A 13615-nucleotide genomic window follows, 5' to 3' on the forward strand; every position below is an offset into this window, starting at 1 on the left:
TGTTGAACGTTCTTTCTGTGTCTCTTGTCAGCACAGAAAGTTCCAGCATCATCTTCAAGGACACAACCTACACCTAATCCCGAGAGAGTGATGGAGCTGAAAAAACATTAAATCCACATATCTGCTTCTTGGGGTGTCGTCTACAACACTTCATACTCATTACACAGCGCACTCAACCTGTGTCCACTGTAAAATCCTCAAAACTCAGCTTAGATCCTGTCAAGTCATCAAATAACTGATGTTGATTTACGGGCGACGATGGTCGAGGAATTGGATGTGCCCCATCATACCCGTAAAGGATTTATCGAGAAGCCTAATAGCGAAATCAATGTCGCCTATCGGCGGAAGCTAATGTGGCTTACGGCAAATATACACTGATGGGCAGATGATTGGGGAATCCCATGAGTCCCTCAGGATGACAAGCACCGTCCCCGCCCCACATAGAAAACATTGGATAGCAAAAGCGAGAACTCGCCCCCAACTAAAAGGCAAAAGGTCATTCAATACCCTCTGGCAGAGCAGAAGCCAGCCGCCGACCACGTATAAGGGCACACCGAGGAACTATCAAAGGCAAAGCACCAAACCATTACAACTACATAGCACTGGGAAGGGATCAGGATAAGGTGTAGGGATGAGACATGGAGAAGCAATGTTTCCTAACCACTTGTAGGGTCAGGGATTGAACGTTGACCTGCATGAAGCGAGACTGTCGCTCTACCGTCCAGCCCAAGTGGTTGAGGGCACACCAGTAGCCCCACGAAGACCTACCAACTCCCGGCACATCTCGGCCAAGGCAGAACCGGACACCGTCACCCTTGCCCGAAGAATCTACCAGAAAATGTTAAAAATCTATCAACTATCAATAGTGTGTAACCCAATACGGACAGCGACGACGAAACACTACACTTCAGCGACATCGTCATGGTCCGGGAGCCATCAAGCATCCCAGCACAGTGCCCGGCAAGGACCTTGTACCAACGAACACCTAACACAGTTCCAAACCGTTCAAAACAGGAGGTTAAAAGGTCGTCCTGAAATTCGAAGGGGGCATCATGCACCACCACATACGTCAAGGCGACACTAAGAATCACCACTTTAACAGAATCGGTGGTATCAGGGAGAGGGTAAACACGTCCTTCACACCGCTCGAGAAACGCCTGAAAGGCAGCTTGTAGGTGGAACTTGACCACAGCACGGTTGCCCTGAAGCAGCTGGACGCAAACTAAGTCCGATAGATGCAAATGAAGCACGTCCACCAGGGCGACACCAACCAACTGATGGTCCACCGCACCATAAATGCCAGACCAACCGACAATGTTCTCTTCATTGGAGGTCGACAAGTCTCCATGGCAAATCCAAACGTCACCCTGTCAGTGGCAAACCACCACCACCAGGCAGAGCAACTAGCAATCGTCCAACGTAAACACTAGCCAAGGGTGGAGAGACCTCAGGAGCGTCCGACCCGGCCGGTGGTCGCCGCTCAATTCCCAAAGCCAATCTACCGGCCGAAGACTGCAGGTAACGAGTGAGTAAACAAGGATACCGGGCCCTCTCGGCACCACGGTGTTGTAGCAGACTGTGTATCGTTTCCACTAGGCTACCACCTCGCACGTCACTGGTATCAAGTTGCTTTAAACTCGGACTGCCACTTCACATAAATGTTACTGCAACTGTCTCTGTTGCGACTTACTGGCCTATAACTGGGCCATTGCACGGCCGAAACTAGCAATCACAAAGTAACTATCTAGAACTGCAGACTTAGCACTTCACTGTACTTTCTCACAGTGGATAAAATGTCCCAGTTCTCTCACATAGTGACTGTTTCACTGCATTGTTCTTACCTTAGATTTCACAACTGATCCTTGCGCTAAGGACTGTCCATAGCTCTGTAGCATTCCTTGAGTGAACTGCGGTGTTGTTAAACCTCGACCCCCAGCCACACGTTGGTTCAGCACAGCTCGTTCGATGGCCGTTACTCCATCCACCACATGTTTGTCACCGCCCATTACCTCAACTTTGCAACTTTCTGAAAAATCGATTAATTGCACCTATTTGTGAATAATTGGGCTTCCCCTCAACACTTTCGAATGTACATGTAATCAATATGTGCTGGACAAAGCCAGGCACACCTTCCCTCGACTAACGTTAAGGAAATAGTAAGCCAATGAGCCGTCTACTAGCTGGCTCTTGCTGGTCACGTGACCATGGGTCACGTGTTGATTGGTCCTTTCATGCAGTCTGTTTGCCAATCACGATCTTCTCACATCTTGCACTCTCAGGTCCGCAACTTGTTCTTCTAGGGGCAAAAATGTCCTCAGGTGCAGCGTCGTTTGCAAAGTGCCATATTAGAAAATGTAAAATAATTACCACTTAAAAAATCTTTAAACTGAAATATCTACTAAACTTACATTCTACCTTCTTGAAGTAAAATGATCGCTGGACCATCAAGTATGTACATAGAGGTTGGAAAATTTATCTAGAATTCGGAATAGGCACGAATAAGACTCGCATGTGATTTTAATTGTAACAAAATCCATAGTGTGCTCCCAACCCACAAACTCCGGTTAATCCCATTGCCAGTTACCCCACAAACCATCACCACTACCGCCACCTCCTCCGTGACCTCCACTTCGAGGTTCTCTTTCTTCCAACCAATCCTCCAACATTTTCACCGTATATACACGTTCCAAGCAAGTACACCACCCAAACTAGGGAGGTGGAGAACCAAGTACACCACCCAAACTAGGGAGGTGGAGAACCAAGTACACCACCCCAAACTAGGGAGGTGGAGAACCAAGTACACCACCCAAACTAGGGAGGAGAAGAACCAAGTACACCACCCCAAACCAGGGAGGTGGAGAACCAAGTACACCACCCCAAACCAGGGAGGAGAATAACCAAGTACACCACCCAAACCAGGGAGGTGGAGAACCAAGGACAGCACCTCAAACCAGGGAGGAGAAGAACCATTTACACCACCCCAAACCAGGGAGGAGAAGAACCAAGTACACCACCCCAAACCAGGGAGGAGAAGAACCAAGTACACCACCCCAAACCAGGGAGGAGAAGACACCAACCCTTCACCACCTCCCAAACCAGGGAGGTGGAGAACCAAGTACACCACCCCAAACCAGGGAGGAGAAGAACCAAGTACACCACCCCAAACCAGGGAGGAGAAGAACCAAGTACACCACCCCAAACCAGGGAGGTGGAGAACCAAGTACACCACCCCAAACCAGGGAGGAGAAGAACCAAGTACACCACCCCAAACCAGGGAGGAGAAGAACCAAGTACACCACCCCAAACCAGGGAGGTGGAGAACCAAGTACACCACCCCAAACCAGGGAGGAGAATAACCAAGTACACCACCCAAACCAGGGAGGTGGAGAACCAAGGACAGCACCTCAAACCAGGGAGGAGAAGAACCATTTACACCACCCCAAACCAGGGAGGAGAAGAACCAAGTACACCACCCCAAACCAGGGAGGAGAAGAACCAAGTACACCACCCCAAACCAGGGAGGAGAAGAACCAAGTACACCACCCCAAACCTGGGAGGAGAAGAACCAAGTACACCACCCCAAACCAGGGAGGAGAAGAACCAAGTACACCACCCCAAACCTGGGAGGAGAATAACCAAGTACACCACCCCAAACCAGGGAGGAGAAGAACCATGTACACCACCCCAAACCAGGGAGGAGAAGAACCATGTACACCACCCCAAACCAGGGAGGTGGAGAACCAAGGACAGCGCCTCAAACCAGGGAGGAGAAGAACCAAGTACACCGCCCCAAACCAGGGAGGAGAAGAACCATGTACACCACCCCAAACCAGGGAGGTGGAGAACCAAGGACAGCGCCTCAAACCAGGGAGGAGAAGAACCAAGTACACCGCCCCAAACCAGGGAGGTGGAGAACCAAGTACACCACCCCAAACCAGGGAGGTGGAGAACCAAGTACACCACCCCAAACCAGGGAGGTGGAGAACCAAGGACAGCACCTCAAACCAGGGAGGTGGAGAACCAAGTACACCACCCCAAACCAGGGAGGTGGAGAACCAAGGACAGCACCTCAAACCAGGGAGGTGGAGAACCAAGTACACCGCCCCAAACCAGGGAGGTGGAGAACCAAGTACACCACCCCAAACCAGGGAGGTGGAGAACCAAGTACACCACCCCAAACCAGGGAGGTGGAGAACCAAGGACAGCACCTCAAACCAGGGAGGTGGAGAACCAAGTACACCACCCCAAACCAGGGAGATACCCATAGAATGAGAAAAGAATATCAATGAAGAGTCTACAAATCTGAAAGAAGTGATTGTTGAACCTAACCTCTATGTAATAGCAATAGTAGAAACTATAATTATGGAAAGAAATCACTAATGCAATATTCCCCTGACAATACCAGAAGAAGATAAAGGTTTGAAAATATAAATGTGGAGACGAATACCAATAATGCATAAAATGTTGCATAAATGATATCAGCGAGAGTAAAAAAGTTGTTGTGGTAGTGATATGAAAGAATATAAGAATGCAAAAAGAGATTGGAAAAATATCGTACAAAGTATGGTGGAATTATCTCACAGATTGAGAGCAAGGCTTCTAGTAATGGGAGGTGTCAGCAATAGGCAAATTGACTGGGAATTGATGGATCAGAGAGAGGGTGAAGAAACATGGAGCAAATCTTGTAGAAGTTGCATAGAGAAACCTCCTAACAAATTATGTTATAGAGGAAACGTGGAGAGGAATGTGAGACAAATCAACAAGAGTGGATCTAGTCATTACATGAAGCAAAATGGACATTTAAAACATTGAGCAAGGGACCCTTGTGAATTGATCTTTGACTGTGCAGTTTTTATGAAGGCAGTGGCAAAAGGAAGAGAAGACGGAAATGGAAGACTAGTTTCCCATAAAGGCGAGTACCAGAAAAAAATTAGTAACGATATCATGGGATATAGAACTACAATAAAAAAATTATATGATACATGATGGATTTGATAACAATCTAATGCAGAGTAACTGAAAGAAGATTTAAAATGGCCATATGAGATAAATGAGCCAATATAAAAAAAATCTCATAATTTATCAGATAATGCTTGAAGGCAAAAAGTTAAAGTAAAAGAGCATGCAATAAGTTCATGAGGCATAGAACAGTGGAGAGCCATAAAGTATAAACAAGAGAGAGAAAAACGAATATACAACAAAGAAGTAATATGATAATGATATCATCATTCTTGGATTTGTGCAGTCCCTGTGGCGAAGTGGTAAGACACTCGCCTGATGTTTCACAAGCGCTTTGATCTTGGTTCACATCCTTGCCAGCAAGGTTTTACTGGGTGCCAATCCTTAACGTTAGTGTCTGTTTACCCTAACAGTGAAATGGGTATACCTGGTTGTTAAACAATTTGGCGGGTCGTATTCCGGGTTAAATTAGGATTAAGGACTTTTCCGAAACGCTATGCGTGCTAGTGGGTGTACAAGAATGTCAAAACTGTTTTATATATATAAAAAAATAAAAAATCATCGATTTCTAAGATCATCCTATATTACTATATTTCCAATTGAGGTAAGGTGTCGGTAAGTAACAAGTGATCAAAATACACAGAAGAGGAGAAGGACATATAAAGAATGATAAGGAAGTGTGTGAAAACTTATTAAAAGTTTGCAGAAAGTTTTCAAGGCAGAACTAGAGCTGTCCCCAGATCTAAGCTTCTAATGGAACACGCACAACCACAACCACAACCAGACTGGACAAATGGAAATGACACCAGAGGAAGAAAAGAAACAGTAGGAACAGGATGTTATGGAAACCACAGGTCCTTCCTGTGAAGATCTCACCGAGGATCTTGAAAGGGGCAGCTGCAGCATTTTTTAACCATTGCTATAGTCTTCATCGCCTCACGTGAAGTGGCCGAACAGCCTGATATTTGGAAAGTGGAAAATGTGGTACCTACATACAAGAAAGGGGAAAGATAGAAGCCACTTAACTAGAGACCGGTATTGCTAACATGTATTCTCTGTTAGATATTAGAGAGATTGATATTAGTGAATATTTTCCGAATATAAATTTGGATTATAAGCATCAACAGGGATTCCTGTTAAACCAACTGTGAATGAATGGGATTTCACAATTGTCTTACCCCCCTTGGCTGCCCTGCAGTAATAGCTAACTAGCTTGTAGTGCACAAAAAAATCTGAATATTTCTCTCTCCTGGCATTGTTAATTAGCATTCAAGAAGCACAAAAGTTGACGTTAAAAGTTTCCACCTACTGTGGGTTTAGCTATAACTTTAGAATAACTTAGGCAGTCAGGTTGTATTGATGCATCAAAGATAGTGTTCATTATGTATTGCTTTGTAAATATACGTATGAACAGACTGTGAAAGTATATCCTTTGACTGCCCTACCAGCCCCACGTTGGGCGCCAGATAAAACCAGTGTTGTCTAGTTAAAGCAACACTTCTTAGCCCCAGAGTGGGTGCCCGATCTGAAAGTAGCTAACTTGGGAAGGCAAGAGCAAATACAGAGGTCCAACTTCTTGTTCCTCCAATCACTACATCGTAAGCTCCTCAATTGCATGAGCAGATTAGAGGGTAGCAAATAGGTTCTCACACAAAATTTTGTATTTAGTGCTTAAAGCTGTGGGTTTGATCCCAGAGTTTAAACCTGTTAAATTAAAGATTTTAGAAGTAGCTGTACAAAGCAAAATAACGGGGCAGTACTCATCAAAGGTACTGATGAAGGTGGCCAAATGACATTTTTAAAACAATAACAATTTATTCAACAACTTACTCACTAATAGACAGCAGTTACAACTTTACATTACGTTAATTTCCGAGAGTCACTCCAACAGATAAACAATAACAGCTGCAGCAGGACACAGTCACACCACTCTGTATGATAATCAGGAGACCTAGTCTCTGGCCCTCTTGCTAGGGCAAGAGAGAACAAAGTGAACTAACTGAACACTAGTGCACAATCAAACTAAAATGAATTCAACTCTCGCAGTGGAAATCAACAATGATAATATTACAACAATAACATTAAAACAATGTAACACTTGTCACTAAGACAAACCTTCTAATAATTAAATAATTACATAAACACTCTGTCACACAGATAATAACAAATCAACGAATAATTTAATTACTACTTTATGTTAAATCTTCTGTCACCAAGACAGATAACCAAGATGAACAATTATACTCAACACTGTATGCTAACACACAAGTACAACACTGCGATATAACACAACACAATAATCAATGAGTAACAATATAATAATAAACAGGTCTCACCTGAATCTGAATCTGAATAATACAGGAGAAGATGCCCATTGGGGCGAGCCTTGAAGTGGGGACAGCTGAAGAGTAGTCGGTGAGAGGAAATGGTGAAGTTGAAGAGAAAGTGCCAGGGCTAAACCCAGCTGCGTGTCAATATGTCTATGCTGCAAACAACCCAACAACTGGCTAGGCTTGGAGGCGGGTCTGGAAGGCGGCGGTGGCAGTACTTCAACATTCAAGGTGGAAACAATCTGTCTTCAGGTGGTGTCTTCTTCTTCTTCAATTTGGTGTTTCTTCTTTCTTCTTGCTTCGAGTAATCATATGATGTTTGTATTCGGCGTAGTCTGGTGGGAAAAGGTCCTTTGACAATGTGGTTTCGTCGCATGGTTTAATATTCAATATATATTACTTCGTTCCTAAGTGTGTACTTTAAGTTTGGATCATTCAGCAGGCATTCCGCATACCTTGTGTTGAGTATTTTGCTGGAGAGGCGTCTGTATTCGGGAGTTCCAAGTGTAAGTTTTTCACGTTGATCATATAGTGCGGAGACTCTTGGAGACTCCACTGTTGCTGGAGATGGTGATTGTGCTTCAACGTCAATCGAGGCAGTAGAGTCATCATCGGAAAACAAGTATTGGTTTGCAGAAGCATCAGGTGTAGGTACCTGTGAAGCTGGTGTAGTCTCAGGAGCGGCTGGTGTATTTTCTGGTGAAGCTGGTGAAGTTGGTGCAGTCTCAGGTACCACTGGAGAAGTAGATGGTTCGTCTGGAGTAGTAGCAGTGTGCAAGGATGTAGCAGAATCTGTAGCAGGTTGCACAGGGTGGGCGTCAGCAGACAGGATATCTGCCATTGCAGTTGAAGAGATGGTGATGTTGATGTTAGAAGCAGAAGTGGTATTTGTTGCTGAATTCGTAGCATTGGTGTTGGCTGAGGCTGTTGTTGTGAAGAGCTCGTCACGAACAGTAAATGTTGGTAAACCGTTGTCAGCGTACATAATGTTCAGAATTCGTACAAATTCCTTGGTGTTCGTGCCTGCAATCATTTCAGCAGTGCGGATGAGTCCCATTATGACGTTATGGTTCCTGTTAGGGAGCAGCATCTGGTGTGGTGAGGGCTGGCTTGTTGATTCAGCAGAGTAAAGTTGTGGCTGTCGCTGCTGTGTCGATGATTGGTTGGCGGGCTGGGACCCAGGGCCCCAATGGGACGCAGTCTGTGCAGAAGCTCCGCCCCCTTCCGGAAGCAGAGGAAAGTTGGCGGCTTGCACGTTGAATGTTGACGGTTCTCGTCGTGTGGTGTTGGCTTGCCTGGCGCTGGTCATCTTCTATATTTCTTGACGTCTTTCTGGACACTCAGCAGAGACGGCAGTATGATGACCTTGGCAGAGAAGGCATTTGAGGAAGTCGCTGGTGCATTGTTTGAAGTGGTGACTCTCGGCGCACTTGCTGCACCGTTGGTCCTGAGATGGGCAATGTTTAGTGAAGTGCTCATAACTATAGCACTTAAAACACTGTCGTAGCTGGTAGTAATGTTCTCTTGATATTTGTCGGGGTGTACAAGCGAGGCCGAAGCACCGGAAGCCGTTGGTGGTAGCAGAGGTAGCTTCCTCAGGCGAGGTGAAGGTGACCTTCATAGTGGAGAGGTGGCTGTCCTGCACAGGGATGAATTTTACAGTGACTGCAGTCAAGGAAGGGTTATCTTCGGTTATGCTGGTGGCGACGTCGGTGGTAGCTTTTTCGGAGATGAGGGAGCTCACTCTCTTTACAAAAACAGTCCTGGCTGCTAGGTAGTGTCGTGGTGGGGTGAGGAACATGTGCGCCTCCTCGAGAGCAGTGAGGTGAATGGGGTTAAAGAGGCGTTGTACGGCCTCGGCACTGCTGAACAGCAGTTGAGGGAGTCCTTCATCGTTGACTACGACGTCCAGGGGTGCAACATTGGTTGTAGTGGTGATCAAATCCGATATCTCTGATCGAGTAGGGGTCTGGTTCCCTCTGAATCGTACCTTGATTCGGTAGATCATGGCTCTAATCGTTGCTGCCTAATGTTTACCCACCCGGCAGTGCTGGGTGCAGGAGAGCCTGATCTAGAGGGTTGCACTTTCCTTAAGAGGTCTCCCGTCTCTTACCGGTTTAATGCACCGGATCAGGGTGGGGTCTGACCTCTTAAAGCAAAGTACTGATGCGCCTAGACACAACACTCAATGACTTACTCTTCCACTGATGTCTTGAGTGGATAAAATGCAAGCTACAACATTGACACATAAATCATTATTAATGAATTAACTAACACTTTGATGCAACCGGACCGTAAATATACTGCCCACTCTGCTAACGAGTTCCGCGCCCGCGCCGTAAATAGCCGGCCGATCTAAAAAAACAACATATAAAGTCCAAGTCTTATTCGATCGACTTGGGGTTAGTATGAAATTGTTTGCCATAAAATTTCCGTTTTCTCTAATAGGCACATGGCCTATTTAAGAAAACGGCTTTGTATTCTAACTTAGAGGAGAGACTATTGAGTTGTTGACACAACGAGGGTAATCGCCCACTTCACACACTCTTGGTGTGGGCCGCGATCATGATTCTACATTTATATGCATATGTCTGTGTAGGGAATTTTATTGCGAGTTCAGTGATATAAAATACAACGCTGTAGGACTAATGTGGAGCTGACAACAAACAAAAGAGTATAACATTTTGTTGCTGTTTGGGCGTCACGGCGAGTGATCTACGTTTTATTTATTTCGTGGTGGGATAGCTAATGCTTTGGTGGCATGTTATACATATGATCTTGTAGAGAATTTTATTGCCAACACATTGATTCCAAAATGAAATACGTAGCTCGAGAATTAGTGTCAGGAGAGTGAAAAGATTACACACTTTTTGGTGTTTACGCTCAAGAGCCCAAAACGCCACAATGCGCTATTTTTTTTCACGGGGGCCGCGCGCATTAAAGTGTTTATTAATAATAATAACACCGTACAACTTAAATGCACAAAAATATAACAAATACTAAATGTGTTTTCGTGTGTATAACACTTATACTCAAGACAGTGATAGATACAGTATAACTCAGATGGCTGTACCGACAACTGGCTAATTGTCTCCACGACCGGTTTAACTTTCACCTGTTACAGGTGATAACTAGATAACTGCGGGTGATGAGTCTGGCCCTAGCTTCGGTGCGGGGCGGACGTGTTGAATCGGCGCTCCAGCAGTTTGGTGTTGTTTGCCCGTTTCGGCCGGTTGGGGGCGGGTGTGTGTCTGCTCGCCTGTGCTGACGTGGCGTTACGATGGGGGTCCCTCTACCCCCAGTCGTCCGGGCTCAGTCTGTGGGACTAGAGTTCTCTGTGCGGGCTGGTTACCCGGAGATTGCCCTGGCTTGTGAACTGCTCTCTGTCCCTGTGTTTGCGATTTATGGGGTAGAGTTGGTAACGGCCCGTAGGGCCATTGTGAAGTTTGCAGAGGAGGCGGCGTATCGCGATTTTCTCCGGCGATACGAGGGGCGGACACTGCCCCTGCCGGATGATGCGGGCACTGTCACCCTCTCGGATAGAAGTGGTGCACTTACTTACATCAGTGTGCATGGGGCTCCCTTGGAGTTTCCAGAGGCTCTGCTACGGCGGTATTTCGGGCGGTTTGGCGCAGTTGTTAGTGTGAGAGTGAACGTGGTGTCTTCTAGTCCTCTTAAGGGTGTGAGGTCTAACATTCGCACCCTGGGCATGAGACTCCGGGCGGATATTCCGTCCTCTGTGCGCCTTATGGGGTTCAACGTTCGGGTGTTTTACGCCCGTCAGCCGCGGACGTGTTATCGTTGTGGTCTTTTGGGCCATCAGGCTGCTGACTGTTCTGCGCCTCCTGTTGCACCAGTGAACCTCTTCAGTGAGGAGGATTTCCCGCCCCTTCCTGTGGGGGATGATTCGGTGGGTATGGACGTCTCTTCGGCTGAGGAGGTGCCCTCTGTAGCGGCTGTTGCTCCGCCTGTTGCGCCCCCTGTTGTTGCCGCATCTCCTCCGGAGGTTGGGTCCTCGCCTAGTGCTCCAGCTGGTGTCCCTGAGCCTCTTCCGCCTGCCGTTTGCTCGGTCCCCTCGTCTTCCAGTTCTTCCTCTGCTGTGTCTGTCCCGGTCCCTGCACCCTCGCCGTCTGTCCCGGCTGTGCTGGGAGCTGAGGTGGATCCGGAATTCCCTCCTGTGCCTGGCCTGGTGCCCCGTGTGGTTGAGGAGGCTGCCGTGCTGCGGCGTGCGTCGGTTCGCTCGGTTGGTGCTGCGCGGGTCGCTGAGTCTGCCTCCGGGTCTGATGATGTGCGGCCCGAGCCTAAGCGTTCCCGGCGTTCTTCTGTGTGGGCTGATGTTGGCGACTTCGACGAGTGTCGTCCTTCCGTTGACGGTGGCGTGGCTCCGGATGTGGTGCACACTACGGTGGTGGCGGAGGTACACTTGCCTGAGGATGCCGGTGCCGGCGTTTCGGCCTCAACCTCTGGTCCGGTGTCCGAGGGTCCTGCGTCGGGTGGCTCCGGTTCTTCGTGGGCGGTGGTTCCCCCTGCTGTAGTTGGTGGTGAGCGGGGTGGCCTGGTGGTGATGTTGAGAAAGGATGCTCGCTCTGGATGTTCTGTGGCCCCTTCCTCGTTACCCGTTTCCTCGGCAGCGGTCTTGCCGCCTCTTCCGTTTCCTGCAGTCCCTTCCGTGTCTCCTGCGGTATCCGTGGACGTGCTGTCGTCTCAGCGTCCGACACCTGCTCCGATGGCGAAGGCGTGGCAGGCTCGGCGTCCCTCGTCCGCTTCTCCGGTGTCATCTGCTTCCTCGAAGGGCGTGGTTGGCGCTCCCCAGCCTCGTTATGCGACTTGCGTCAGTGACCTTAGGCTTTGGCCGATGCCGCCAGATATAGATGTTCCCGAGTTTATGATACCCGCTCGAGCGCGGGGGATCAAAAACCCTACCGACCTTGAAGATCTCGTCTGTGAAGCTTACAAGTCGAAATATCCTCGTGAGCAGTTCCCGGAGAAGTACATTTCTTACGAGGTTCCTCGCAAGTGATTTCTATGTATTTTGTGTTGCCTGGTTGTGGGGTGTGTATGTGGGTGGGTGGGGTGGGTATTGTTTCCCGGTTCCTGCGTGCTCCGGTTTGTTTTGGGTTTTTTTTTTTTTGTATGGCTCGTGGGGGGGGGTGTGCGGATCCTATGCGTTAGTGTGTTCGGTTATGGATGTCGTGTGCACTTGTTTTTCATATTGTGTGCCCTTCAGGCTGTTGGCGTGTGCTCTTTCTGTTTTGCCTTCCGTTTGTTATGGCGGATCTGTTTTCTTTATTGTTATTGTCCTTATTCTTGTATGTTTCTCGCCTCTCTGTATGTATTTGAGGTGTTAGCAGGCTTGTTTTGTGTGCATTTTGTCCTGGGGTTTTCCCTTATGTTTGTATTACACTGTGTTACTAATTGTGTATTGTTTGTATATGCATTTTTTTGTGGTCAGCCCTTCTGGCTGGTCTTCTATTGATTTGTTCCTTTGTCCTTGTACATATGTGTGCTTTGTACTTTGTTCTATGTTATATTTGTTCTGTTTTTCTTGTACGTTCTACGCATGCTTGCATGTAAAAATAAAAAAATAAAAAAAAAAAAAAAAAAAAGATAACTGCGGGTTGGACGGTTGATCCTAGATCAACACAAGGAAACACTATAAGAACAAGATAAATATTTGTAGTCACTTTGAAGACCGGCCTTGTCATTCACAACTTGCATACATAGAAAGTGGAACTGTAGATGCTCTGATGAAATACTCCAGCAATCTCTGCACGTTGTAACATACGAGTAACAACCAAACACAGGGTGGCAGGTGTAGACAACTCAAGCAATGACTGCACGTGGTTACCATGCGAGTAACACGTTAGTTACACTAGATGGCAGGTGCAGGCTGATAAAATAGGTGCACTGTGATTTTGCATGGCGACCACAGCTGGGTGGCGGGCGGCAGCTACACACAGGGTGGTAATGGCAAGTGCTAAACCCTTGTGGTGGGCGGCACGGAGTTGGCGGGTAAACCACTAAGACCACAAAATAGTCGTAAATACAGTTATCTCCCTCCGATAAACTAAGAGCAGCAATGGGGAGTCAATGATATTCTCTCTAACTCTTCTCTCGTGGCAATAAGCTCACAGATGCTCATGATAATCCCGGACAGTAACACTAGGCAGTCACATTGCTTATGAGGTGATCACGTGGTGGGCTCCTTTCTCTCTCTCTTCTTAATAAATTTATTAATTAATTAATTTAGTCGTATCTAAGATAAATCTCAACTATTGTGAACTAGATTCTGCAGTGAATCAGGCTAGATGAAATTAGACGGATAA

The 13615-nt window shown here is 47.1% G+C and overlaps 1 protein-coding gene across 1 annotated transcript in view; it reads right to left on the reverse strand.

The window, feature by feature from the left end:
• Positions 1–8274, reverse strand: part of LOC138361303 (streptococcal hemagglutinin-like) — a 102164-nt gene extending 93890 nt beyond the window's left edge. Inside the window, exons 1-4 of the mRNA XM_069320669.1 lie at positions 7745–8274; positions 7296–7360; positions 1842–2026; positions 719–828 (exon numbers count right to left, since the gene is read on the reverse strand). Coding sequence (XP_069176770.1) covers positions 719–828; positions 1842–2026; positions 7296–7360; positions 7745–8274 — 890 coding nt within the window. The remainder of the gene's footprint in view (positions 1–718; positions 829–1841; positions 2027–7295; positions 7361–7744) is intronic.
• Positions 8275–13615: the final 5341 nt, after the last annotated feature.

This window comes from Procambarus clarkii, unplaced genomic scaffold (assembly GCF_040958095.1).
Source record: "Procambarus clarkii isolate CNS0578487 unplaced genomic scaffold, FALCON_Pclarkii_2.0 HiC_scaffold_288, whole genome shotgun sequence".
NCBI classification, from domain to species: Eukaryota; Metazoa; Arthropoda; class Malacostraca; order Decapoda; family Cambaridae; genus Procambarus; species Procambarus clarkii.